This window comes from Dermochelys coriacea, chromosome 1 (genome assembly GCF_009764565.3).
Source record: "Dermochelys coriacea isolate rDerCor1 chromosome 1, rDerCor1.pri.v4, whole genome shotgun sequence".
Taxonomy (NCBI): domain Eukaryota; kingdom Metazoa; phylum Chordata; order Testudines; family Dermochelyidae; genus Dermochelys; species Dermochelys coriacea.
Genome location: NC_050068.2, coordinates 68,498,043 through 68,523,691, shown reverse-complemented (window position 1 = coordinate 68,523,691; position 25,649 = coordinate 68,498,043). Strand labels below are relative to the sequence as shown.

The 25,649-nt window shown below is 41.0% G+C and overlaps 1 protein-coding gene across 6 annotated transcripts in view; it reads right to left on the bottom strand.

Annotated features, from left to right (window-relative positions):
• Window positions 1-2,864: 2,864 nt before the first annotated feature.
• TDRD3 (tudor domain containing 3) overlaps window positions 2,865-25,649 on the bottom strand; it is a 268,552-nt gene continuing 245,767 nt past the window's right edge. For 5 of the 6 annotated variants that reach the window (XM_038395206.2, XM_038395217.2, XM_043504574.1 and 2 more), the window contains 2 exons: window positions 13,588-13,722; window positions 2,865-3,106 (listed from right to left, as the gene is read on the bottom strand). In XM_038395206.2, the coding sequence (XP_038251134.1) occupies window positions 13,603-13,722 (120 nt within the window). In that variant the 3' untranslated portion in view covers window positions 2,865-3,106; window positions 13,588-13,602. Of the gene's footprint in view, window positions 3,107-12,954; window positions 12,973-13,587; window positions 13,723-25,649 lie in introns of those variants that run through there. The other variant, XM_043504575.1, reaches the window with a different exon arrangement.

The window sequence follows — 25,649 nt, the reverse complement described above, 5'->3', positions numbered from 1 at the left end:
GCGGCCCAGGGGGGAAGGTGAGCAAAGGGCTGGCCAAACCTAGGCCATCTCACACCACTGAACTTTCAGAGCCCTGGGTGGGGGCCAGGTGGAGAGGGAGGGTCCAAGTCCCCCTATCCACTCCAGAGATACAACTCCTGGCCCCAAGGAGGGCAGACCTAGGGGTTACCAGCCAAGAAGCAAATCCAGCTGGGCCAGTCCATCCAGAGGACCGGAACACCCCAAACTGATAAAAAGACTGGAATCATAGGCCCAGACCACAAAGCCTACTGACCGACGAAATCACCCTGCTAAACTGATCTGGGTGAAACTCACCTTTGTGCAGAGGACCAACACAATCATAAGACTGGAAGGGATCTGGAGAGGAAACAGAGCAGGAACACCTCATATATGACCTAGAAACCAGGGGGACTCCCTACAGGTTTCAGAAGTGCCACTGGACTGGTGGTGGGCCCCAAAGACTCCCTAGTCATATAGAATCATAGGACTGGAAGGGACCTTGAGAGTTTTATAGTCCAGTCCCCTGCACTCAAGGCAGGATTAAATATTATCTAGACTATTCCTGACAGGTGTTTGTTTAACCTGGTCTTAAAAATCTCCAATGATGGAGTTTCCAGAACCTCTTTAGGTAATTTATTCCAGTACTTAACCACCCTGACAGTTAGGAAGTTTTACCTAATAACCAACCGAATCCGCCTTTGCAATTTAAGACCACTGCTTCTTGTCCGATCCTCAGAGGTTAACAACAACACTTTTTCTCCCTCCTCCTTGTAATAACTTTTTATGTACTTGAAAACTGTTATCACGTCCCCTCTCAGTCTTCTCTTCTCCAGACTAAAGAAATCCAATTTTTTCAATCTTCCCTCATAGGTCATGTTTTCTAGACCTTTAATCATTTTTGTTGCCCTTGTCTGGATTTTCTCCAATTTGTCCACATCTTTCCTGAAATGTGGCACCCAGAATTGGACACAATCAGTCGAGGCCTAATTGGCATGGAATAGAGCAAAATTTTTACTTATTGTGTCTTGCTTACAACACTCCTGCTAATACATCCCAGAATGATGTTTGCTTTTTTTTTTTTTGGCAACAATGTTACACTGTTGACTTATATTTAGTTCATGATTCACTATGACCCCCAGATCCCTTTCCGCAGTACTCCTTCCTAGGCAGTCATTTCCCATTTTCTATCTGTGCAACTGATTGTTCCTTCCTAAATGGAGTACTTTGCTTTTTGTCCTTATTGAATTGCACCATATTTACTTCAGACTGTTTCTCCAGTTTGTCCAGATCATTTTGAATTTTAATCTTATCCTCCAAAGCACTTGCAACCTTTCCCAGCTTCATATCATCTGCAAACTTCATAAGTGTACTCTGTATGCCATTATCTAAAATCACTGATGAAGATATAGAACAGTCTTGGACCCAGAACTGATCTCTGTGGGACCCCAGTTGACATGCCTTTCCAGCTTGACTGTGAACCACTGACGATTACGCTCTGGGAACAGTTTTCTAACCAGTTATGCACCCACCCTGTAGTAACTCCATCTAGGTTGTATTTCCTTAGTTTGTTTAGGAGAAGGTCATGTGAGACAGTATCAAAAGCCTCACTAAAGTCAGGATATACCACATATACTGTTTCCCACTTATTCACAAGGCTTGTTACCCTGTCAAAGAAAGCTATCAGGTTGGCTTGACACAATTTGTTCTTGATAAATCCATGCTGTTACTTATCACCTTATTATCTTCTAAATGTTTTCAAATTAATTGCTTAATTATTTGCTCCATTATCTTTCCGGATACAGAAGTTAAGCTGACTGGTTTGGAATTCCCCGGGTTGTCCCTATTTTCCTTTTTACAGATTGGCACTATATTTCCCCTTCTTCAGGCCTCTGGAATCTCTCCCATCTCCTATGACTTTTAGAAGATAATCGCTAATGGCTCATATATCCCCTCAATCAGCTCCTTCAGTATTCTAGGATGTATTTCATCAGGCCCAGGTGACTTGAAGACATCTACCTTGTCTAAATGATTTTTAACTTATTCTTTTCCTTATACGCCATTTTGGTCCCATTTCAACCATCAAAATAAGGCTTACCTGGGATGTGGGTGGTGCATAGGTCTTGTACTGCCCCTCTGCACAGGGATAAAATTTTACCCATTCTGCAATAAGGATTAAAATGAAATGTAGCCTTCCCCACTTGGGGCCCCTTTTTCAAGCTTCAAAGAAGATTAATTAAAACATTTCCAACAGTAACTGAAGCAATAAAAGCAAAATGTGAAACTATAAGAAAAAGTGAGAATTTAATATTCAACAGTTCAAGTGTAATCTATGTTCTTTGCATCTGTCTTTGGTGCTGTAAGCCCAGTTAAAAGTACCTTGATGCAAAGCCATACCTTACTGTACCACATTTAGACAATATCTGTTTTCACAGCAAAGTACAATCAATTTTTTAAAAGGAAATATTTAGCTAAAATTATTTAGGATATTACTGTTGAAATACTGACCAATTATCCTTCATTAGCCTTTTAAGCACATTTTGTGAATAGCATAGCATGCAGAGTCATAACTTTGGCCTTAGGTAATTTTAGAAAAGAAGCATATCAAGCTGTGTGGGAGTCAGCTCAATGATTCCACTCTACAGTAATTACTGGAGATGTTCTAACAAGTTTTAGAATGGTTATTCTAGAAAAATAAAATAATATTAAGGGCCCAATCCTGCTTCCATTTAATGTAGTAGGAGTTTTGCTATTTTCTTTAATGGAAGCAGGATTGAATGCAAAGTCCACTCCAAATGAATACAAAGGATAATACTGAAGTTTAAGTAATACTTAAGGATGAGTAAAATATAAGGCAAAGAACAGAATAGTGCACCGTGGGTTTATTGATGGCAGCAATAACAATTTGCTTTTTTCATATGTAAAAAGTATTTTGCTTCATACAACTAAGAACGTTAAAAAAAGTCTTGTGTGCTGATCAGCTCTGGATTCCTCTTGATCACACCAGACGTCTTTCTTGTATTCTGTTCCTCAGGAAAAACCAGAAGTTCTTCTAGAAGTCTCGAGCACTGGGGGGTTGTCGATGACTTTTTCCCCCATAAAAACTTTGCTAAATGAAAAAAATAAGATACATAAGCTACAAAGCTCTCTGTTTTCTGTACAATTTCTATTTTTCATCCAAAACAGTACGTATCTATTCTATTGTACTTAAGAGAAATAAGCCTTTAGAAGAGTAAACTGGAAGGTTATACTTCAATGTAATAGACATGACTAATACTATACTACCAAAAAAAGAAAACAACCCTCCCCTGCCCTACACATACACTTCTAAGCAATGGCAGTCTATGAAAATGACGTTGTTTTTTGGTGAGAACTTCAAGGGACTTTGACAAAGAGGTTTAGAGTAATTGTGATGGAGCAAAGGGAAGTCTAAAAAATAAATAAATGACCAAGTCTTTTAGGATCTCCTCAGCCCCTCTCCAAGACCTACAATCCACAAAAGCAGAGTTTTTTTCTCTTTTAGTTATCCCCCTCCCGCTACATTACAGCGACATCATCTCTAGCAAAGGTGGGCTAGACAGTATTTTAATTGAAGTTAGGGGACAGATTTTGATACCTTTACTTGCTTTGAGTAGTACATTACTCCACACGTAGCACTGTTGAAATCATACCTTATGTGATCTAATTACTTCTGGCATTGAAGGGACAGTTCCAGCGGGTCTTTTATTGATTCTTCAATAAATGTGTGAACTAGAATCTCCCTAGCCCTTTTCCTAGATAGCAGTAAAGTATCCTTTCTAGTTTGTGTGTGCCCAGCTTGAGTTAGGTTGCCAACTTTCTAACCGCACAAAACAGAACACCCTTGCTCCACCCCGTCCTTGAGGCCCCGCCCCCACTCACTCCATTCCCCCTCCTTCCGTCACTCGCTCTCCTCCACCCTCACTCACTTTCATCGGGTTGGGGCAAGGATTTGGGGTGCGGTGGAGGGTGAGGGCTCTGGCTGGGGGTGTGCACTCAGGCTGGGGCCGGGGATAAGGGGTTTAGGGTGCAGCTCCTGTCGGGTGGTGCTTACTTCAGGCAGCTCCCAAAAGGGACTGGAATGTCCAGCTCCTAGGTGGAGGGGCCGGGGGCTCTGCGCACTGCCCATGCTCACAGGTGCTGTTCCCACAGCTCCCATTGGCTGCAGTTCCTGGCCAATGGGAGCTGCAGAGCTGGCACTTGGGGTGGGGCAGTGTGCGGAGCCCCCGTGGCAGCCCCTGTGCCTAGGAGCCAGACATACTGGCCACTTCCGGGAGCGGTGCAGAGCCATGGCAGGTAGGGAGCTTGCCTTAGTCCCACTGCGCTGCTGACCGGAATTTTAATGCCCCTTCAGCAGTGCTGACTGGAGCTGCCAGGTTCCCTTTTCCACCTGGTGTTCCGGTTGAAAACCAGATGCCCGGCAACCCAAAGCCTGAGCTTTCTGCCTCCTGTACTTGTAATATTTCTTCTTGAAATAATCATTCTGCTACTGTGTCTTCTCAGTGAAAGCTGAATAAAAATTTTTCAAATTGTTGCGGGGCCATAACAATTGCTTGGAATAATCAAGATCATAAAATAGTTTGTGGGTAAATTTTTCCAAACCACCTAAGGGATTTACAAGTCTAGGTCCCATTTTCATAAGTGACTAAGTCACTTATGAAGTTATGAAGCTAAGTCAGTGGAAGGCTTGTTCATCTGTGCATCTACCAATGTGATATATGCCATCATGTGCTAGCAATGCCCCTCTGCCATGTACATTGGCCAAACTGGACAGTCTCTATGTAAAAGAATAAATGGACACAAATCAGATGTCAAGAATTATAACATTCAAAAACCAGTTGGAGAACACTTCAATCTCTTTGATCACTCGATTACAGACCTAAAAGTGGCAATTCTTCAACAAAGAAAACTTCAAAAACAGACTCCAACAAGAGACTGCTGAATTGGAATTAATTTGCAAACTAGATACAATTAATTTAGGCTTGAATAAAGACTGGGAGTGGATGGGTCATTACACAAAGTAAAACTATTTCCCCTTGTTTATTCCCCCCCCCCTCACGCTGTTCTTGTCAACTGCTGGAAATGGCCCACCTTGATTATCACTACAAAAGGTCCACCCCCCACCTCTACCCCACTCTCCTGCTGGTAATAGCTCACCTTTCCTGATCACTCTTGTTACAGTCTGTATGGTAACATCCATTGTTTCATGTTCTCTGTGTATATAAAATCTCCCCACCGTATTTTCCACTGATCTGATTAATGCATCTGATTAAATGAGCTGTAGCTCATGAAAGCTTATGCTCAAATAAATTTATTAGTCTCTAAGGTGCCACAATTACTTCTTTTCTTTTTGCGGACACAGACTAACACGGCTATTACTCTGAAACCTGTCAGTGGAACCTAAGTCTCTTTTGAAAATGGGACTCAGGCAGTTTTGAAAAATGTACCCACCATCTCTTCAAACTGCATAGAATTCAGCAATTTTTAATGCCATTCATGCTTATGTCTCTGTGCAGGGAAGATTATCAGTTGCATTAGATAGGACAAAAATGTATAAGAGATATAAAGCCTTTAGGATATAATGCAACCATAAACCAAGCTGGCAAGTTATACCTTGACTGTCCATCACCAAGTTTCTTGCATCTTCTAGGTCTTTAACTAATAGCATATGAACGACTTCACTTCCTGCCTGAACACTACCAAATTACTCTTAAAAGAGGAAATGACACTCTCTCAAAAGTTCTCAGAAATAGAGACGAAGGAGGGGTCAGCATTTGGAGTCTTTCCCCAATTACATAAGATCTCATTCCTACAGCCCTGAAAACTCTTGTGAGCTAAAGAAAATAAAGAGGAAGGGTCCATTTTGACTTTATTACCTATATTTAAAATTTGGGAGGAATGGATTATAGTGCTACTCCTTCCTCCCAAAGTTGGTTTAAAACAAAACAAAACAAAACAAATTCTGACATGGGGAAGTGCAAAAGAAAACATTTAGGATGAATTTTCAGCATTGGTCTAGCTTTGATCCATTGATTTCAATGACAAGAGAGTTAGATTAATTCTAAATCCTGAAAATCTCACCCAAAATGTAATGAACAGAGAGAAGCATACTGATCTTCCTGAAAAAGATACTAAGAATGCCTGTCTGATGGATGTCTTAGCCATATTTGAAAACCCATCCACTGCAATGTAAAGCTGATCTTTTCTTCACCTGCCTACACCTCAGACAGACCAATTTCCTCTATAGATTCTGCTGGACTCATCACAAACTCCAGAAAGCAAACCTAGTAAGCTCAGTAAAATAGAGAGAACTTTGAGATATACTTCCGTATCCAAACAGATTAGTGAAACACATAGTTTTAAAATTAAGCACAAATGCTTACTACTAAGATGGTTAAAAGTCTAACCCATTTCTGGAAAAGTAAACAGCCATGGCACTTTCTAAAGATTCACCAGCAAACACTGACATGGGGTGGGAGGGATCTAACTTGTATTACAAATTCCAGAAGGAATAAAGTCAAAAGACTGTTTTATTTGGAATTGTTACATTATCTAGCCTAAACGTGAACCTTCATTAAACTCAGATACACATATAATCCTGTTGCTTCTCCTGTTACCTTTCTATCACTTCACTTTTCCTAATTACAGAATTTACTTAGAGAACAAAAAGCTGTAAATATAATTTTGTCTTAAAATATTAATGCTTTCTTTTGGTGTAAAAATGGAATAAACTTTTAAGATGAAGTATAATAAAGATTTTCTCTTTGTAATTATTTCCTGTGTTTGTATTGGAAGTTTTCCAAATGCAATCTTAAAGTTAATAATAAAAATAAAAGCTGAGCATCATCAGATTTAAACATTTTTATTAATATAAAATATGCACCCAAATCCACAAACACAAATGTGTAATTTTCACATTTTAAAATAGTTTATATTTAGTTATAGTTACTGAGATTTTACATTATAATAGGCAAGGAGAGCAACTCATTTAATTTTTTGATCTAGTCCAACTGAAGATTCATATTAGTCAATGTGCAAATGATATAGTTTCATAGTGAGTTGTAATGACAATGAATATTGGATATGCATAACCCCACTACATTTTATATTTGAACTGCATAAATACAAGTTCATTAAGACTGAACTGCACTGGGACTGATAACATTAGCCAAGATGCAACAGTCTAAGGGGCCATTGGCCATTTATTACATTTGGCCAATAACCCCAAGTTTTGGGTAAGAAATAGCTATTGGATGCATCTTTTTGAGCAAATTTTGAAATAAACAGCTTCTGTGCAGATTTGGAAGACAGGAAATATCTGATTTCTTCAGCTAAGGAATAATGTTTTAAATTGTGAGGAAGAAGTATAGTGATATTTTAAAACATATTATTAGGATTGTCTCTTAAAAGATGATAAAACATGCTAAGAAACTGTATTCAGCTTCATGAGACACCTGTTTTTTTAAAAAAAAATCCTCTATTTTCTTTTAAAATAAATTATATACCAACTTTCTCTGCAGAAAGAAAAGCAGTACTTGTGGCACCTTAGAGACTAACAAATTTATTAAAGCATAAGCTTTCGTGAGCTACAGCTCACTTCATCGGATGCATTTGGTGGAAAATTTTTTCCATCAAATGCATCCGATGAAGTGAGCTGTAGCTCACGAAAGCTTATGCTCTAATAAATTTGTTAGTCTCTAAGGTGCCACAAGTACTGCTTTTCTTTTTGCGAATACAGACTAACACGGCTGCTACTCTGAAACCTTTCTCTGAAGAGTTTAATTACTAACTACAGATAGAGCCTGTTTAAGTTTGTTTTGTTGTGCAGATATTTTTCCACCTAAATATAGCCACTTAATTTAGAGAGGTTTAAGAGTAGCAACTGTGTTAGTCTGTATTCGCAAAAGGAAAAGGAGTACTTGTGGCACCTTAGAGACTAACAAACTTATTTGAGCATAAGCTTTCGTGAGCTTCACTTCAAGTGAGCTGTAACTCATGAAAGCTTATGCTCAAATAAATTTGTTAGTCTCTAAGGTGCCACAAGTACTACTTTTCTTAATTTAGAGAATTCCTGCAAAAAACCAATCATGTCTGACATTTTAGAAAAATGTTAGAAAGATCATATTTGCCACCTCAGACTAGCAGGTCCAGCTAATCCTGTATCCTGTCTCTGTCTTTTTTTTCCCTCAACAGATACAGTTAATTTAGAATCCACATTTGTATATACCCCACAGGGTTTGGAAATACAAAAAGGTTTGTTTGTATTTTTAATTATATGTGAAATTTCTGGTGTCGGTGACTCACTCACCTTTTCTCAGCAAATTTCTCAGTAAATGTATTGAGATTTAAAAACGGAATCTCTAGAGAACACTAAACAGGGTGTCCATAATTAGCTCAATTATTACTTAGATACAAGTCAGGAATAAATTTTGTATGCCCAATTACCAAAACTCAAGGAATAATCCCCAAGAAAGCAGGATATTTTAGCATATGATCAGAAAAGAAAAGTATTTGTCCTTTCGCCTCAGAAACACTAGTTGTGTTCATTGCAGAGTATCGGTGGAACATCCCCACTGCAAAACCCTGCCCATGCCAGACCCATGTGGCTGTGTCCACAATGGTGCTATATCAGCCTGTGCCCTGGGCTGGATTTCTAGCGGGTTATTCCATGCACCTCATTCAATTGTGCCACACTATAAACTTGTGCACAATTTGATATGGGAGACCTAGTCCCTGCACTGAGATTCCACCTGCTCAATTCCCTCTGCTGCCAGCTTCTCAGAGTTATCATCACAGAACTCTTGATTATGGGTACATTGCCTGAATTATGGGTCTTACTGATATCACACACAGCTTTACCAGAAGCCTGGTGTCAGCTTCTGACCAATTGGCAGCATGGAGGAAAGACTTCTTGGATGGCATATCTGTTCAAATGATGTGGAAATGCAGCAGAAATGGAGCAGGCAAACATGGGGTTAAAAGGCAGTGCAGAAGAAGGGAGTGGTTAGACAAGTAGAAGAGCCCAGATGGAATTGTGGGATTTGATTGGAGGACCAACAGCACTCAGGTTTGATTATCCTACATTCTCACTGCAAAGTAGGCAGATTGCCAGGCTGAAGTGAAACCCAAGCTAAAGCCATGCCTGCTAATCTGTTTTAAAGCACCGTCAAAACTGGGTTAGAGGTTTTTCTGTGTGGACAGAAGAGGATTTGGGTCAACACCCAAGTTATAGTAGGGCCCTACCAAATTCACAGTCCAATTTCACAGTCCTAGGATTTTAAAAACCATAAATTTCATGATTTCAGCTATTTAAATCTGAAATTTCACAGTGTTGTAATTGTAGGGGTCCTGACCCAAAAAGGAGTTGTGTGAGGGTGGGGGGGGGCAAGATTATTATAGGAGGGGTTGTGTTACTGCTACCCTTACTTCTGCAAATACTTCTGCAGCAGCGCCACCTTCAGAGCTGGGCAGCTGGAGAGCCAAGGACGCTGGCCAGGAGCCCAGCTCTGAAGGCAGAGCCACAGCCACCAATAGTGCAGAAGCAAGCATGGCATAATATAGTATGGTCACCCTTACTTCTGCACTGCTGCCTGCAGAGCTGGGCCCTCAGCAGCTGCTACTCTCTGGCTGCCCAGCTCTGAAGGCAGCGCAGAAGTAAGGGTAAGTAAGCAACCCCCCTAAAATAGCCTTGTGATTCCCCTGCAACTCCTTTTTGGGTCAGGACCCACAACTTGAGAAACGCTGGTCTGCCCTATGAAATCTGTATCGTATAGGACAAAAACACACAAAAGACCAGATTTGACAGTGGGAGACCAGATTTCATGGTCCGTGTCGTGTTTTTCATGGCTATGAATTTGGTAGGGCCCTAGTTATAGTCTAGACTAACTCTGCAGTGAAAACATACTCTAGCAGATAGACCTTTCAAAGGAATTTAGAGCAATATACTCCGAGCCATGTGAAGGAGGAAGAGGACAGCAGAAGCCAATCACAAATTTAAGTACTGCTTAATAAAAACAAACATACAAGAAAACAAGTGGCAACTGAAAAAGATTCACCGATTAATGCTCACCAAATATAATACGACTTAAGACATCTCACTTGACTCATTCCTGACCTCTGATAAACAGTTAAAGATTGAAGGATTCATTGGATTCACACGTAAGAAAAAGGCTAACAAGCGGGGCATGCTTGATCATTCAGCTGTTAATAGCCACTGCATTTTTGTTTTAATTTAGTAACATCATGCTTTTTGGGGGTCTAGAGATTATATGGTTTGCCTTTTAAATTTGTTAGCATAGATGCCAGTTACATCTTCTGAAGATGAATCATCTCAATTTTAAAATAATAAATTATTAATAAATTAATAACTATAGCTGCAGAGATATCTTCACTAAAGATTCAGACCACAGTGAAGATTGTTTCTGTGCTATTTTTTGTGCTTAAGTCAGGTATCTTTTCATCTGACCATTTCATGATAGGCTCACTGAGGCCTAGACTTTAATGTATGAGCTGTAGACTCTTTTTGCTGGGCTCAGTGAGTCAATAAAAAAGGGAAATTACTTGGCTGTGTACATTGCTCATAAAGGGACTGGAGTGCGGGAGTCTTGAACAAAGGAAGACAACACTGATTTCAGTAGAAATTTTACTTATGTATCTGAGAGGAGACTTTGGGTAACTGGACATGGAACAGAAGGAATAGGCATCTGAATCGGAAAAAACAGGAGCACTCTCCTGGCATCGAATTCCACAGATTGACTGTATCTTGTGTAAAGAAGTATTTCCTTATGTTTGTTTTAAACCTGCTGCCTACTAATTTCATTGGATGACCTCTAGGTCATGTGTTATGTGACGGGGTAAATAACACTTCCTTATTCACTTTCTCTATACCATTCATGTCATATGCCCCCTCAGTTGCTGCTTTTCTCAGATGAACAGTCCCAGTCTCTTTAATCTCTCCTCATATGGGAGCTGTTCCATACCCCTAATTATTTGTGCTGCCCTTCTCAGTGCTTTTTCAAATTCTAATACATCTTTTCTGAGATGGGATGACCAAACTGGGCACAGTATACAAGGTGGGGACGTATGATGTGACATTATGGTATTTTCTGTCTTATTATCTATCCTTTCCTAATGGTTCCTAACATACTGTTAGCTTTTTTGGCTGCTGCTACACATTGAGTGGATGTTTTCAGAGAACTATCTACAAGGACTCCAAGGTCTCTTTCTTGAGTAGTAACAGCTAAATTTGGATCATATGGCGCCACTTCCCCTCCAGCGTGATCTATGCTGGTATTCCTATATATTTTGTACTCTGGTATTACTGTGTCCAATTTATTACCATGATTCCACCAAGTTTCTGCGATGCCCATTATATCAATGTCCTAATTCAATACCAGGCACTCAAGTTCACCCATCTTAGACTTCTTGCATTTGTATTCAAGCACTTGTGAAATTTGTCAATATTTAGCTGTCTGCCTTCATGTGATGTAATTGAATGGGACTCTCTTTTGTTTGTCTGTTTCTCTTCAATTCCTACATGTACTTTATCAACTTCTATCCTCTCCTCTTTAATAGGATATAGAGTATCCCCATTAATAAATCCTCCCCTATGGGATGTGTCTGTTCAAACTATGTGCTCCTCCACACCCGTCAGCTTTCTCCCTGCCCTTAGTTTAAAAACTCCTTTATGGTCTTTTTAATTTTGCATGCCAATGGTCTAGCTCCATTTTGGTTTAGGTGGAGCCCATACTTCCTGTATAGATTCCTCCTTTCCGAAATTGTTCCCCGGCTCATAATAAACCTAAATCCCTTCTCCGAACATGATTATCTCATCCACTCATTGAGACTCTGAAGTTCTGCCTGTCCAACTGGCCATGTGTGTGGAGCTGGAAGCATTTCAGAGAATACTACCTTGGAGGTCCTGGATTTTAATCTTTCTTAGAAGCCTAAATTTGGCCTCCAGGACCTCTCTTCTACCTCTCCCTATGTAACTGGTACTTACATGTGCCACAACCATAAGCTCCTCCCGAATACTGTGCATAAGTCTATCTAGATATTTTGAGAGGTTGGCAATGTTTGCACCCATCAGGCAATTCACCATGCAATTCTCCCAGTCATCACAAACACAATTATCTGTATTTCTAATAACTGAATCCCCATTACTATTATCTGCCTTTTCCTAATAACTGGGATTCCATCCTAGGAGGGGCACTGTCAGTGTGAGAGAATACCATGACATCATCTGGAAGTACAGACTAACACAGCTACTACTCTGAAACCTGCAACTATGTGATTGTTTCCCTCTGCTCCAGCTTGATGTTCTCCTTCCCCAAGATTTTCATCCTTCTCAACAGCACAGAGGCTGGCAAACTGGGCATGAGATTGCTCTACTGTGTCCCAGAACATTCTCTCTATTTACCTCTGTCTCTCTTATCTCCTCCAGTTCAGTCACTCTGGTCTCAAGAATCTGCACTCAGTCTCTGACGGCCACGAGCTGCTTGCACCGAATGCACATACAGTGATGGATCAGCCACTAGGCCAATGGGATCCGTGCCAGGAGCCTGGGCCAATGACTTCAGGTTGGAAGGGGTGGGGAGGGCCCCCCACTTGCTCTGGCCCAGGGTCCCACAAACCCCTAATCTGCCTTTGTGCACCCATATGCCACCTGCCCACAAGGCAGGCAAACGTACATGCTGCATTCACTGCAATAAACTGGACAGCCCCCACTCTGCTGTGAATACTCTTGTATACCTCATCAAGACATTCAGGGACAAAAACGCCAAATATATTTTTCATCTGTCTATGTTCTGTCTACAGAATTGTATCCTATGTATGCACAATTTACTACCAAAAAGATATTAAGTCTTTATAGTCAAGGGGAAAAAGAACTAAGTCAAAGCAAAATAGTATACAATTTGTTGTGTAAAAGCTTTTTCTTCTGATTGCAAAGGGTTGATTCTGAAAAAAATATATTAATAGTAAATCTTTAGTTTAAAGATTACATATTAGGTTGTTTTATTATCAACTTGATAAAATATTTTGAAAGGAAAATATGAAACTTTTAAATTTAGTGTAATTGTTAAAACAAGTATTTTACAAGGACACAAACACTCTAGTACATCCATAAAGCTATAATAACAGTCATTTCTAGGTGTGGATTTTTGGCTTATGCTGCATTAGACTTCTGAAAAATGCCATTATTACAATATAAAGCAGGCCATGTTGTGTTATTGCTTACTTATTTTAATAAGACTTTTTATAAGACAGCCCCATTTTTTCCCCTAGGAACTTTACATTGTAAATGTGGTCCTAGTATCTTATAATAAAAATTACTATAATTTATTGTACTTTTTTCAACCTGCTCACCATTGGCAGCTCAACACCAGAGACCTCAAGGCAACCTTGTCATTAACAAAGCTTCAGAAAATAACCCCACAAAGTTCTTTTTCTTTTTAATTATGGTAACTTTGAACAGGTCATATTATAACACTGAGATACATACCCTTTGCCACAATAGATGCACTTTTGTTGAAACTGAAATCCACAAATAAAATGTCACTACTACATATTTACCTTTTATTTTTCGTATCAGTTTCTAGCCCTTGGGGGTTGATAAAACTGTTGGGTTGGTCGTGTGGACCGCCTTGGCTGACCATCACCTCCTCTGCGGAACTCTAGAGTTTGTTCATAACCATCTTCCTCCTCCTCCTGCAGGTAAACAGCATTGTTTTAAATATAGAAAGTAAATGAATGTGTTATATATGAATAGAAACTGCTGCTTCTATGCTGATAATCTCTCAAGAAACTACCATGACATGGAAACTGCCATAATGGATCACTATTTCAATTCTTCCAAATTTTTTCAAAACTAGGAAATCAAATAGTAAAAAATTGAAAAGTTTCAAAACTAGATCTCAGAAACAGCAAGAAAAAGTTTAAGAGACTTGCAGCAGAGACATACATGTATAAAAGTACAATTATTTACCAAAAAAGTCATAGAAGCAACATAATCAAGGCAAGATAATTTTGCCAAAACTAGTGAAAGCTGGAGAAACTGGCCCTTGAGAGATTAGAAACATGGGGGGGAATGTAACAAAGAAAAATTCAACATGGAAAAATGCAAACGAAGAAATCTGGGGAGAAATGTTCAGAAATACAGATCTGAAACAAGACGTATGAATCCATAAAGGAGTAATGCTGAAAAGGCCAACAAGCAACAGTGAACAGCAAATTAGATATGAATTTGCAAAGTGCAGTGGTAATAAAAATAGCCTCTGTATATTTAGAGGCACCAAGTAATGGTGTAGAGAAGTAATTACACATCTAAAATATTGCATTCTGTCCTGGGCACCTCAAAACAAGAGAGATATTGACAAATTACAGCGAGTTTCACAGAAGAGCAATAAAAATAATTAGGGGGTTGGAGAGATTGATTTATGAAAGAAGATGAAAAGAGCTAAATATATAGCTTCTCTAAAATATTTTGAGGTGCAAAATGTTAGCTGTCTACAAAACTTAAAGGGTGTATACATTAAGAATGGGGAAGAATTATTTTGAGTGGCACAAGAGGATATAAAAACAGTTACCTACATTTTCATGACTGTTGTTTTTCGAGATTTGTTGCTCATGTCCATTCCATTCTAAGTGTGTGTGCGCGCCCATGTGCACAGTTGTTGGAGATTTTTGCCTTAGCGGTATCCATAGCGTGGGCTGTTGTGCCCTCTTGGTATATTAGGCACTGCTGACCCTACGACCTCTCAGTTCCTTCTTGCCGGCAACTCCGACAGAGGGGTAGGAGGGCGGGTAATGGTCGAAGAACAACAGTTACGAAAAGGCAGGTAATCATTTTATCTTCTTCGAGTGCTTGCTCATGTTGATTCCATTCTAGGTGACTCACAAGCAGTATTCTTACAGGTGGGCTCAGAGTTCACAGTCTAGCGGCTTGCAGTACTGCTCTACCGAAGCCAGCATCATCCTGGGCCTGCTGGGTATGTGCATAATGGGAGGTAAATATGTGGACGGACATGGTAGGTGGCTCTGGTAGAGGGTTTTCTGAGTAGAGTTGAGGACCGCTCCAATGAACTCTATGTGTTGTAGAGACATTATGGTGTATGTTTTCGCGTTTATCAATAGCTCCAGGTCACAACAGGTGGAGCAAACAAGATTGAGATGCCGCCGCACCTGATCCCGGGACCAGCCCTTTATTAGCCAGTCATCAAGGTACGGATACATTTGCACCACCTGGTGCCTCAGGTAAGTGGCCACTGGTGCTATGCACTTTGTAAACACTTTTGGGGCTGACGAGAGATTGAAGTGCAGCGCCCTGATTTGAAAATGGCAGTGGCCCAACACAAAATGGAGGAAACGCGTGTGCCCCTGGAAAATGGAAATAGGTGTCATTCAAGTCAAGGGCAGCATACCAGTCTCCTGGATCCAGGGAGGGAATAATGGAGGCCAGAGAGATCATGCATAACTTGAGAGACTTGTTGAGGTGGCCCAGGTCGAGAATGGGTCTAAGGCCCCCTTTTGGTTTTGGGATTAGAAAATAACGGAGTAACCCTTTTCCCTTCAAGTGTGGAGGGACCTCCCTCTACCGCCCATAGGCATAGGAGGTTCTCCACTTCCTGAACAGGAGTTGCTCGTGAGAAGGGTCCCTGAAGAGGGACGGGGAAGGGAGGTGGGAGGGAGGGTTGGTTACAAATTGCAGGGTGTAGTCTGAAGATATTATGTTGAGCGTCCAACTGTTCGAGGTCAACCACGACCAGGCTGACCGGAAGGGCAGCAAGTGGTTGAGGAAAGAACGGGGGGTGGATCCTGGGAAGTGACTGGGGTGCCGTCTGAGTGCACATCCTCAAAACACCTGCTTTTGGCTTCCTTGGCCTGTGGAAGAACAAGGTTGGAAGGAGAAATGGGAAGACAAATGGTCATGCCATTTAAATCCTTTGTCTCTGACCTTCTTTCTGTAGGATGTAGACTGGGGGACACCCCGGGGCCTCGATGGAGGTGAAGGCGGCAGTGGATAGAACGGCTTTCTAGCCTGCTGGGGGGTGTCAAGGCCCAAGGAACTAAGGGTTGCACAGGAGTCTTTAAGGCCATGGAGCCATGCATCAGTCAGCTCCCAAAAGAGCCCTGCTCCCTCAAGCGGAAGAATCGTCTGCCTCCTGGGAGCCCAGAGGATTGTACCCAGGAGCTGCACCTCATGACCACCATGAAGGGAACTACCCTGGCAGCTGAGTCCATAACATCCCAGACCATCTGGAAGACATGTCTTGCCACCACTTTGCCCTCGTCTACCAACGTGGCGAACTCCTGGACACAGTCTTCTGAGAAGTCCTCCTTGAACTTGCTGATGGAGTCCTACAGGTTGAAGTTGTACCTGCCTAGCAGGGCCTGATGGTTAGACAGCCCAAATTGCAGGCTGGTGTCGAATAAATTTTCCTGCCAAACAAGTCCAGCTGTCGGCCTCTATTTTTGGTATGCCACTCGGCTGGGTCTTTCATTGATGGTGGAAATGACCAGGGATCCCGCTGGAGGGTGGATGACAGGTACTCAAATCCCTTTGTGGGGATAAAGTACTTCTTTTCCACTTTCTTGGAGGTAGGCGGAATGGAAGAGGGGGTCTGCTACACAGACTTGGAAATTTTAAGGACCCCTGGGTGGATGGGCAACACGACTTCTCTGCTAGCTCCTCTGCCTCCAAGTTAAGGTTGGCAGCCACCCTTTTGAGCAGGGTTCTCCTTGAAGTCATTGGGGGGGAGGGGACTGCTTGTTTGCGAGGGGCTCACCACTTTGTCTGGAGATGACAAAGATAAATGCACAGCAGGGGGAGGGGCTGCTCCTTGGATGTTGGGGCCTGCTATGTCGCCACGGTGTCAGATTCAGCACCATGCTCTGACTTACGTGCTGGCTGTGCCAGAGGCAACTTGTCTGATGTGGCCCGAGAGGAACCGTGCGAGTACGGGACCAACATAATAGGTATACACCATGGGTGCCAGTACTGCCATTGAGCAGGCCATTGCCCCTGCCTCCACCACCGCAGGAGCCATGCCAGTCTCACAGGCCGGTGGCAACTCACCTTTTACAGGCGAGCGGTCGGACGCAGGTCTCTAGCTGGACTAAGGATCCGACCGCAGCAGTACCCCCAAGCAGCTTCAGAGCGGGCATGTGGCCTGACACAGGTCCTTTGCTCGAAGCCCGTTCTTCTGTCATGCCAGAGGGCCCATGAACTCCAACTGCTCCTTAGGCACCGGGGAGGGGGAATGATGCCGGGTGGGTTCTGGTGCTCGTGGTGTGGTGCACGCTGATGCCAAGGTGCTGGGCATGGAGTCTGATCGAGAAGGCGCCGAGGTACGACAAAGCAAGGCCTCCATGAGAAGGACCCTCAAGCAAATATCCCGCTCCTTCTGAGTTTGAGGGTGAAAGTTTTTGCAGATCCTGCACTTATCCTTTCTGAGGGACTCCCCCAAACACTTTAAACAGCTCTTGTGGGGGTTACTAATGGGCATCAGCATAAACGAACATGGCTTAAACCCTGGGAATGGGGCATGCCCTGCTCTGAGGTGAAGTCCCAGCTGACACTAACTCCTAAGCTACTACTTTAACACTTAATTTAATGATCTAACTAAGTACCTATCAACTAACAACAAAGGAGACAGAACAATGGACTGTAAGAACAGCTAACGCTCTTGCGATGCCAGGCGCTCTGACCAACCCTCATGGGCAGTAAGAAGGAACTGAGAGGGCATAGGGTCAGCAACGCCTATTATACCAACGCATTAGTGTGGAACTCAAGAGGGCGTAACAGCCAACCCTACAGATACTGTTAAAGCAAAAAATCTCTGATAACTTTTCACGTGGGCATGCATACACCTAGAATGGAATCGACATGAGCAACAACAAAAGGAAAATTTAGGTTTTTCAGGGGAAAAAAATCTTGACCATGGTGAATAATGAAGAAGACCGGTCACTGATTCAGAATGATCTGAATTGCTTGGTAAACTGGGTGCAAGCAAACAATATGTGCTTTAATACAGCTAAATGTTTACATTTAGGAACAAAGAATGTAAAGCCACACTTGCAGGATGGGGAACTCTCTATCCTGGGAAGCAGTGATTCTGAAAAAGATTTGGGGGTCATCATGGATAATCAGCTGAACATGAGCTCTCAGTGTGATGCTGTGGCCAAAAGAGCTAATGTGATCATGGGATGCACAAATAAGGGAATCTTCAGTAGGAGTTGAGAGATTATTTTACCTCTGTATTTGGCACTAGTGTGACCCCTGCAGGAATAGTGTGTCCAGTTCTGGTATCCACAATAAAATTGGAAAGGATTCAGAGAACAGCCATGAGCATCATTAAAGGATTAGAAAACAAGTCTTACAGTGATGGACTCAAAGAGCTTAATCTATTTAGTTTAACAAAGAGAAGTTTAAGAGGTGACTTGATTACAATCTGTGGGTATCTACATGGGGAACAAATATTTAACAACGGTCTCTTTAATCTAGCAGAGGAATGTATAACATGTTCCAATGTCTGGAAGTTGAAGCTAGACATATTAAGACTAGAAATTAGTATATATTAATTGTCAAGGTAATATAATCATTGGAATAATTTACCAAGGGTTGTGGTGGATTCTCCATCACTGACCATTTTTAAATCAGGACTTGGATGTTCTTCTAAAAGATTTGCTCCAGGCATTATTTGGGGAAGTTCTAAGTCCTATCTTATACAGGAGGTCACATACTAGATTATCACAATGATCCCTTTCAAGCCTTGGAATCTACGAATCTATGACTGTTAAATAATCTCTCATAGGAGATGGAGGAAGCTCAATTTCTTGAAGTATTAAAACTAGCCTGGATGAAGCACTAATAAGTGTACTGTAGAAAACAATCTTGCTCTGGGGACTGGCAAGATGACCAACCCAGGTTGCTTTCATTTCTGATTTGATTCCTCAAAGAGGAATCCCCTGCCCAAACACTGCACATTCAGTTCAAGAAAACAGTTATTTTTGTACTGAGGAGTTTTTCAGACAAACAGGATAGTGGGATTGTGAAAAGTTGAAAAAGGGGACATTATTGGTTGATCCCAATCCTTAATCCTATGTTACACATCACTGAACACAAACTAGAGGAGAATAGTTCATAACTTTATAGGGCAAAAAACTAATAAAGGGGTACAGGGAAATGTTAGCTCAAGAGGCAGAATGGATGTATTAAGAAAGCCACATGGGAAACAGAGTCCTGTATGGTGAGTAAATTAGTTTTGGTTCCCTCTTGTTAGTTGTTTTCCTCATAATGAATAGGAATATAAATCAATACCAAAAAGAGGGTAAGGGAGAACTAGGATATAAAGACTAACAGGAAGAAAAAGCATCTGTAATTCCATCAAATACTCTAATTAAGGAGGCAGACTTATTGGTTTCTTAAAAGTTCAGTAAGAAGCCTTAAGTCTTTAGAACCAATATATCTTGCTATTCCTCTCCTATAATGCAGTGTGCAGTTAAATAATAAAGTGAAACACAGCAAAGTCTTCTATTACAAATGTGATTGAACGAGAGATATGTCTTATTTTATAAAAGGGCAAATCTATTCTATTTATCCAGGAAATTAATCTGCAATCTGTTTCCTAAACAAACTGAATCATTTGGAGGTTATTTTAGAAATGTATATTACTTTCAAAGATTTTGCCTTTTTAGTTGTCCAGCTGCTCAAATGAAGGTCCCCTTTACATAAACTAGGTGCTTGGACACAGCTAAGTTTCCTAGGGCACAAATGGATTTGATTGCCCTATGAAGGGAGAGGCAGTCTATACAAGAGAAGAAAACAGAATTTCCAGTATGGACATAGAAGGGATATGTAGGGGTTTTGTTTTTTGTTTTTTTACACATTTTATGGATTCACTATATCCAAAAGCAAAGAACAAATGGGTTCTAGAATAAAAGCTCATTCAAATCAATATACAGCATATTGCACCTAATACTAAAACATTCTTCATAACATGAAATAACAGTAGCAACATCATAATGAGAAAAGTAGCAAAAAGAATGTAAAGAAGAAGGGGAAAGAAGGGTGATTATTTTAATCTGTCTTGCATACAAAGTATCTCAAAATGTTTTGCAATGACATATTAGTAATGTATAACTTTTCACATTAATTATAGTCAGAGCTGAAGGACAAATGTAAGAATATGGAGTAGCAGGCAAAAGGGTGGTTATTTTTATCATTTGAATGCCTGCTCCTATTTAATCTCAAGGACAAACAAATTATTTGAGTTAACAAAATTCTTGACTAAAAGCTTAAACACAAAAGGAGTGAAAGCTAGCGTTATAGCACAACCTTTTTTGTGCCTTAGTCAAAAATTTTCAGAGACTGTAGGTTGGAAACTGGATTTGGATATCTCGCCTTCTGTTATCTGTAAAAGTTTTACTTTCTTTAAAGTTGTATCTATTTTTCAATAGTTCATCTCGGAAAGGGTCTGGCAATTGTTTAGTCCCTCAAATAATCCCCTGCAATAGAACAAATATGGTTGATGGCTCTCAGTACATGAGACAGAGCTGAAATACTAGTTTCACTTGCACAGAAGTTGATCATGTGAAGGTACAGCTATCGCTTTATATTCCTAATTCTGTGTTTTGAAATTTTTTAGTTCATTATCAGATGCTTTATATTTGTCTTGTGGTTAAGTCTGAGGATCAGGAGTCAGAAGATTGGGGTTCTATTCCTGGTTCTGACACCAACTTCCTTTTTGACTTCTGACCAGTCACTTAAATCTCTTTGTGCCTCAATTTCCCTATTAGCAAAATGGGACAAAATACTTGCCTACTTCCAAGGGGTGTTGCAATGCTCAGTTAACTTTAATTAGTAAAAAAAACTTTGAATATGGATAGAAGATGCTATAGAAAAGCAAAGTATTGTCTCTGAAGTACCTCCCTTTAGGTCGCTCTCATTCATGCTAAGGAAAGTGCAACAAAGAAAGGGCTAGATCATTGCTTTTCAGACACTCTAGAATTGGGGTCGGAGAAGAGGAAGTTCTTAGTATCATCCTGGAGCAGAATACCTCCTGGAGCATAAGATCAGCATGTACTGAGGCATCAGACTGTAGAAGGTATTTGACCCACCTGGGGCCAACTCTGAAGTAGTTTAAGGACTATTGCCCTGAACCTGACCTAGAACTACTGGCAGCATTATACCCTCTTGTTCCTTGCAGTTCTTGAGTTTCAAGCATGTGACTGTGCCTATTCCCAAGCCCCTGTACAATCCATGTTGCATCTCCTTCCTCTACCCTCTAAAAAGTTTCTATGTTAAAACAGGTTTCAGAGTAGCAGCCGTGTTAGTCTGTATTCGCAAAAAGAAAAGGAGTACTTGTGGCACCTTAGAGACTAACAAATTTATTAGAGCATAAGCTTTCGTGAGCTACAGTGAGCTGTAGCTCACGAAAGCTTATGCTCTAATAAATTTGTTAGTCTCTAAGGTGCCACAAGTACTCCTTTTCTTTATGTTAAAACAGTTCAAATAAATACGACCTCTGAACAATACACCACTCTAAATCCTCGTAACAGACGAATATAATTAATACCAAGAGTTTCTTTTCATGCCAAGATTCTCTGACTGATTGTACCCTTTCTTTCTTTCTTTTTTGTTAGTGACAAATTAAAACTTCCATAGTAGATATTAACTGTACAGCAGTTGAGTGGGATCAGGGAAAACAACATAATGGATGAAGAGAATCTTCCAAGAATACAGTTTACTCAACAACTGTTACCAAATATGTTTGACAAAACAAATGTGTTTAATGGCCTATGCAATGAAATCCTTTTCAGCTATCCACCCATAAAGATGCCTCCTGTCAATCATTCTGTGTAACTGTATTGTATTGTGAAAAGCTTACAAAAAAAAATGAGTGTTCTAGAAAGGGAGAAACACCTTTCACAAATCACAGAAAGCTCCATTATTTACCAAACTATATATTATTGTCATTAGATTCATGTTCTTGAAAACAAACTTAATATGTATCAACGTTGGTTATTCTAAAATTGCAGATAAAGCAAACACAGTTAACAATGACATTTCAGCACCTAATTAACCCACTTTCATTTTGGCAACACTGAGCTGTATGAAATACAGAAGGTTTTTCACTCTCCACAGAAAAGAAAATAAGATCTACAATATAACAAACTAAAGTAAAGTAAGTCTTCGGACCTAAATCATGAAACCCTATTTTATACCATAATCAGACTTTTAGTACGGTCAGTGTGAAATTATTTAAACTTTGAGATGCTGAAAAGTTTAATAGGAAAGTTTCCTGATTTTTTCATCACGGTCAGTGCGTCTTTCTTTCTAAATTAGGGAATCAGAAGAACTGAAAGCAAAAAGTTTTGTATACATTTATTTACTTGCCAAGAGAATGAAGACAGATGCAATCTGAGATTTCCTACAATTCCCTGCCAAAGTCTTCAACCCTAAAATAAAAAGATTACCCTTCTTAAGAGTGAAGAATTAACCTGGTCTGTCTGTTAAATGTAGGTTTCTCTGGAACAGACAGACTATACGCACAGGATTTTGGCTGAAGGTTTAGCAGTGTATTCTATATTTTTCAAACGAGTGTACTCAATCAGCCATTTCATTTTCTTTTTAACAGCCTAAGCCAGGCTTGAAGCTATTCAGTAGTTGCATATACCATGAAAAACTCTACACATTATTTCACAGGAGTGATAGTCTTTCCTCAAGACAGACCCAGAAATTAAATGAATTGAAGAATGAATTACCTTTCACCTGTAATAAGCACTCCATACTCCATAAGCACTTCAGAGTAAAGGTCATTGATAAGGTCATTGAAAAGAGAGTTTCCACAATATCTGGCTTATACAAAACCTCTGTTCCTAATGCTGTTGGTCCTGGGAACCCCAGAAACACAACTGATCAGACAAATTAAAACTAAAAATTGAGTAAGACAAATGTTACTGTACTGTCATTCCATTATAAATATAGTGAAGAGCTGAAGGTGCACACATTTCAATTCAGTTAGCTTTGCTACAATACAGTCTGTAGTGAAACCTAAAACAAAACAACCGACAAAAAACATTTTCCCCTCTTCTTTGAAGCCTTGGGTGAAACAAAAGGAGGCTTTGTAACAAGTGATAATGACAGAGAGATAGTTTACTAAACAACACTCCATCTGACTCTTCCCTCTTCTTTCCTTGCATCCCCTCCCAATCTCTTTCCCTTCTCCAGTACCTGGCTCTCCCTCCTCTGCTCACAATCTCCCACCCTCATCTGTTGATGTATTGTCCCTTGTTAGCTGCCTGCCTTCTAACCTTCACCTTGTTTGATCTCAAATGCTAAATCAACTGTGTCTCTCACCAAAATGGCAACTTGCTTGACCTTATCTTCACTATGTATACCTCCCTCTCTGATTTCTACATTCCCTCTCCACCACCAGCACTTCACCTCCTTGACCACCGCCCACCTATTTATTCTTCAATCGCTAGCTACCTATCCATTTATGCCCAGGACTTCTCTGCCTCTCTAACTCATCTCCCTCTGTGGAATCTGCTGTCCAAATCCTTCCTTTCCTCTTTGTCCTCCCTCTTGCAGCACAAAGTCCATCCTTTGGGTCATGAATGCTAGCTCATTTCCAAGATCCACTTCCTTGTTGCTGCTCCTGAACACCACTGGAGAAGGTCCCATGACCAAATAAATTATTTATATTACAAATTTGCTGGCCTCCTTCAGTTATGCCACATGCCTTGACTAACAACACTGTTTCTCCAGCCTCACTGAGTCATGTTCACAGCTGATTATGTACTGGCTTTTATAACTGTTGTTCTTCGAGATGCGTTGCACACGTCCATTCCAATGCAGGTGAGTGCGTGCCCTGAGCATAGAAGCTGGAATTTTTTCCCTTAGTGGTATCCATTTACAGGTTGGACGTAGCACCCCCTGGTGCCACACACACATAACGCCGGTATAAAATGCCCTGCCAAGCCCGCACCCTGCAATTTCTTCTTACCAAACGCTCCAAGAGAGGGGCTGGTGGGTGGGTCTTGGATAGGTATGTAAATATCATTGTAAAAGATAACCATTTAAATTATTAAAATTATATCATTTAGCCGGTCAATCGATTAAAGGGAGAGGGGCTGTGGCTGCTTCAGCCAGCCTGGCTGAGGCTATGGCTGCTCCAGCTGGCCGGTGCGCAGGGTATTAATGGTTAGAGTGGGTTAATTGTCAGACTAATACTTCCCAGTTAACCAGTTAACAGTTTAATATTTTACATCCCTAGTCTCAAAATGGACATGTACAACAAATCTCAAACAACAAAGTTATTAAATTATCTTGGTTAGGGACTTGTGCTAGAAAAGTCATACCATGCCTGGATACATGATGTGATCGAAAACTAAATTATCTAAGCAGAGATGGGGAGCCCCTTCATTCTTTCAGCTATTGCTATGAAAAGCTGTGGTGATTTACAGAATGGTTTGGTCCTCTAATAACAGAATGCCAGGGCCTGTCTGACGTCCAGGGAATACAAATATTGTTCTTCTCTATCTGTGTGTGACTTAGGACAGAAAACTGGCAGAAAAATTGATTGGCTGCAGTGGAATTGAGAAACCACTTTTGGGAGGAACTTTGGACATGGGCATAGCTGCACTTTATCTTTGAAAAAGTTTTTATATGGGGGCTATGAGGTGAGGACTCAGACCTCTGACACTCTCCTGGCTGACATAATAACCACCAAAAAGGCCACCTTCCAACAGCGAGCATGTCATTAGCGGCTCAAAGGGCAGGTCTGTTAGTTTTGACAGAACAAGGGTTAGGTCCCAGGGGGGAATTGTTTCCTTTATCTGAAGAAATACCCTCACCAGGTCTTTGAGAAAATGAAGTATCATTTTGTGTGAGAAAACTGACCTACCCAGTGAAATGGCTGCCAGCTGAACCTTGACTGAAGAAAAAGCCAGTCCTTACTGTTTCAAAACCAGAAGATATTCCAGAACAAGCTGCAATGAGAACTGCATGGGCAGAACTCCATGATGCAAAAACCAGATGAAGAATCCTTTCCACTTTGCCAGGTACGTTGCCCTAGTGGAGGGTTTTCTACTGCCCAGAAGGATGCTACGAACCTGCTATGAGCAAGCCTGCTCTTCAAGGTTCACCCAGGAAGGTTCCAGGCCATCAGATGAAGCGAGCTGAGGTTTAGGTGGAGGAGCTGGAGATGGTCCTGTGTGATCAAGTCTGGGTGCAGCGGAAGCAATATTGGGGCCTCCACTGAAAGGGTACAAGGGTGGTGAATGAGTACTCCCTGGGCCACGCCGGAGGTATCAGGAAGACCCGTGCTCGGTCCTGCTTGATCCTCATCAGAACCTTGTGAATCAATAGAATGGGGGGAAGACATAGAACAGGAAAGACGTCCATAAGAGAGCTGGGGCTGTGACACCTAGGGAGCAGAACTGCTGGCATTTCCTGTTGTAATGGGTGGCAAATAGGTCTACATGGGGAGTCCCCCACTTTTGAAAGATGTCTCTTTCAATATCTGGGTGAAGGGACCACTCGTGATGACTGGAAAAGGACCTGCTGAGGCAGTCTGCAAGCTGGTTCTGTGCACCAGGTAGGTAAGATGCTTCTACACTGACTGAATGTG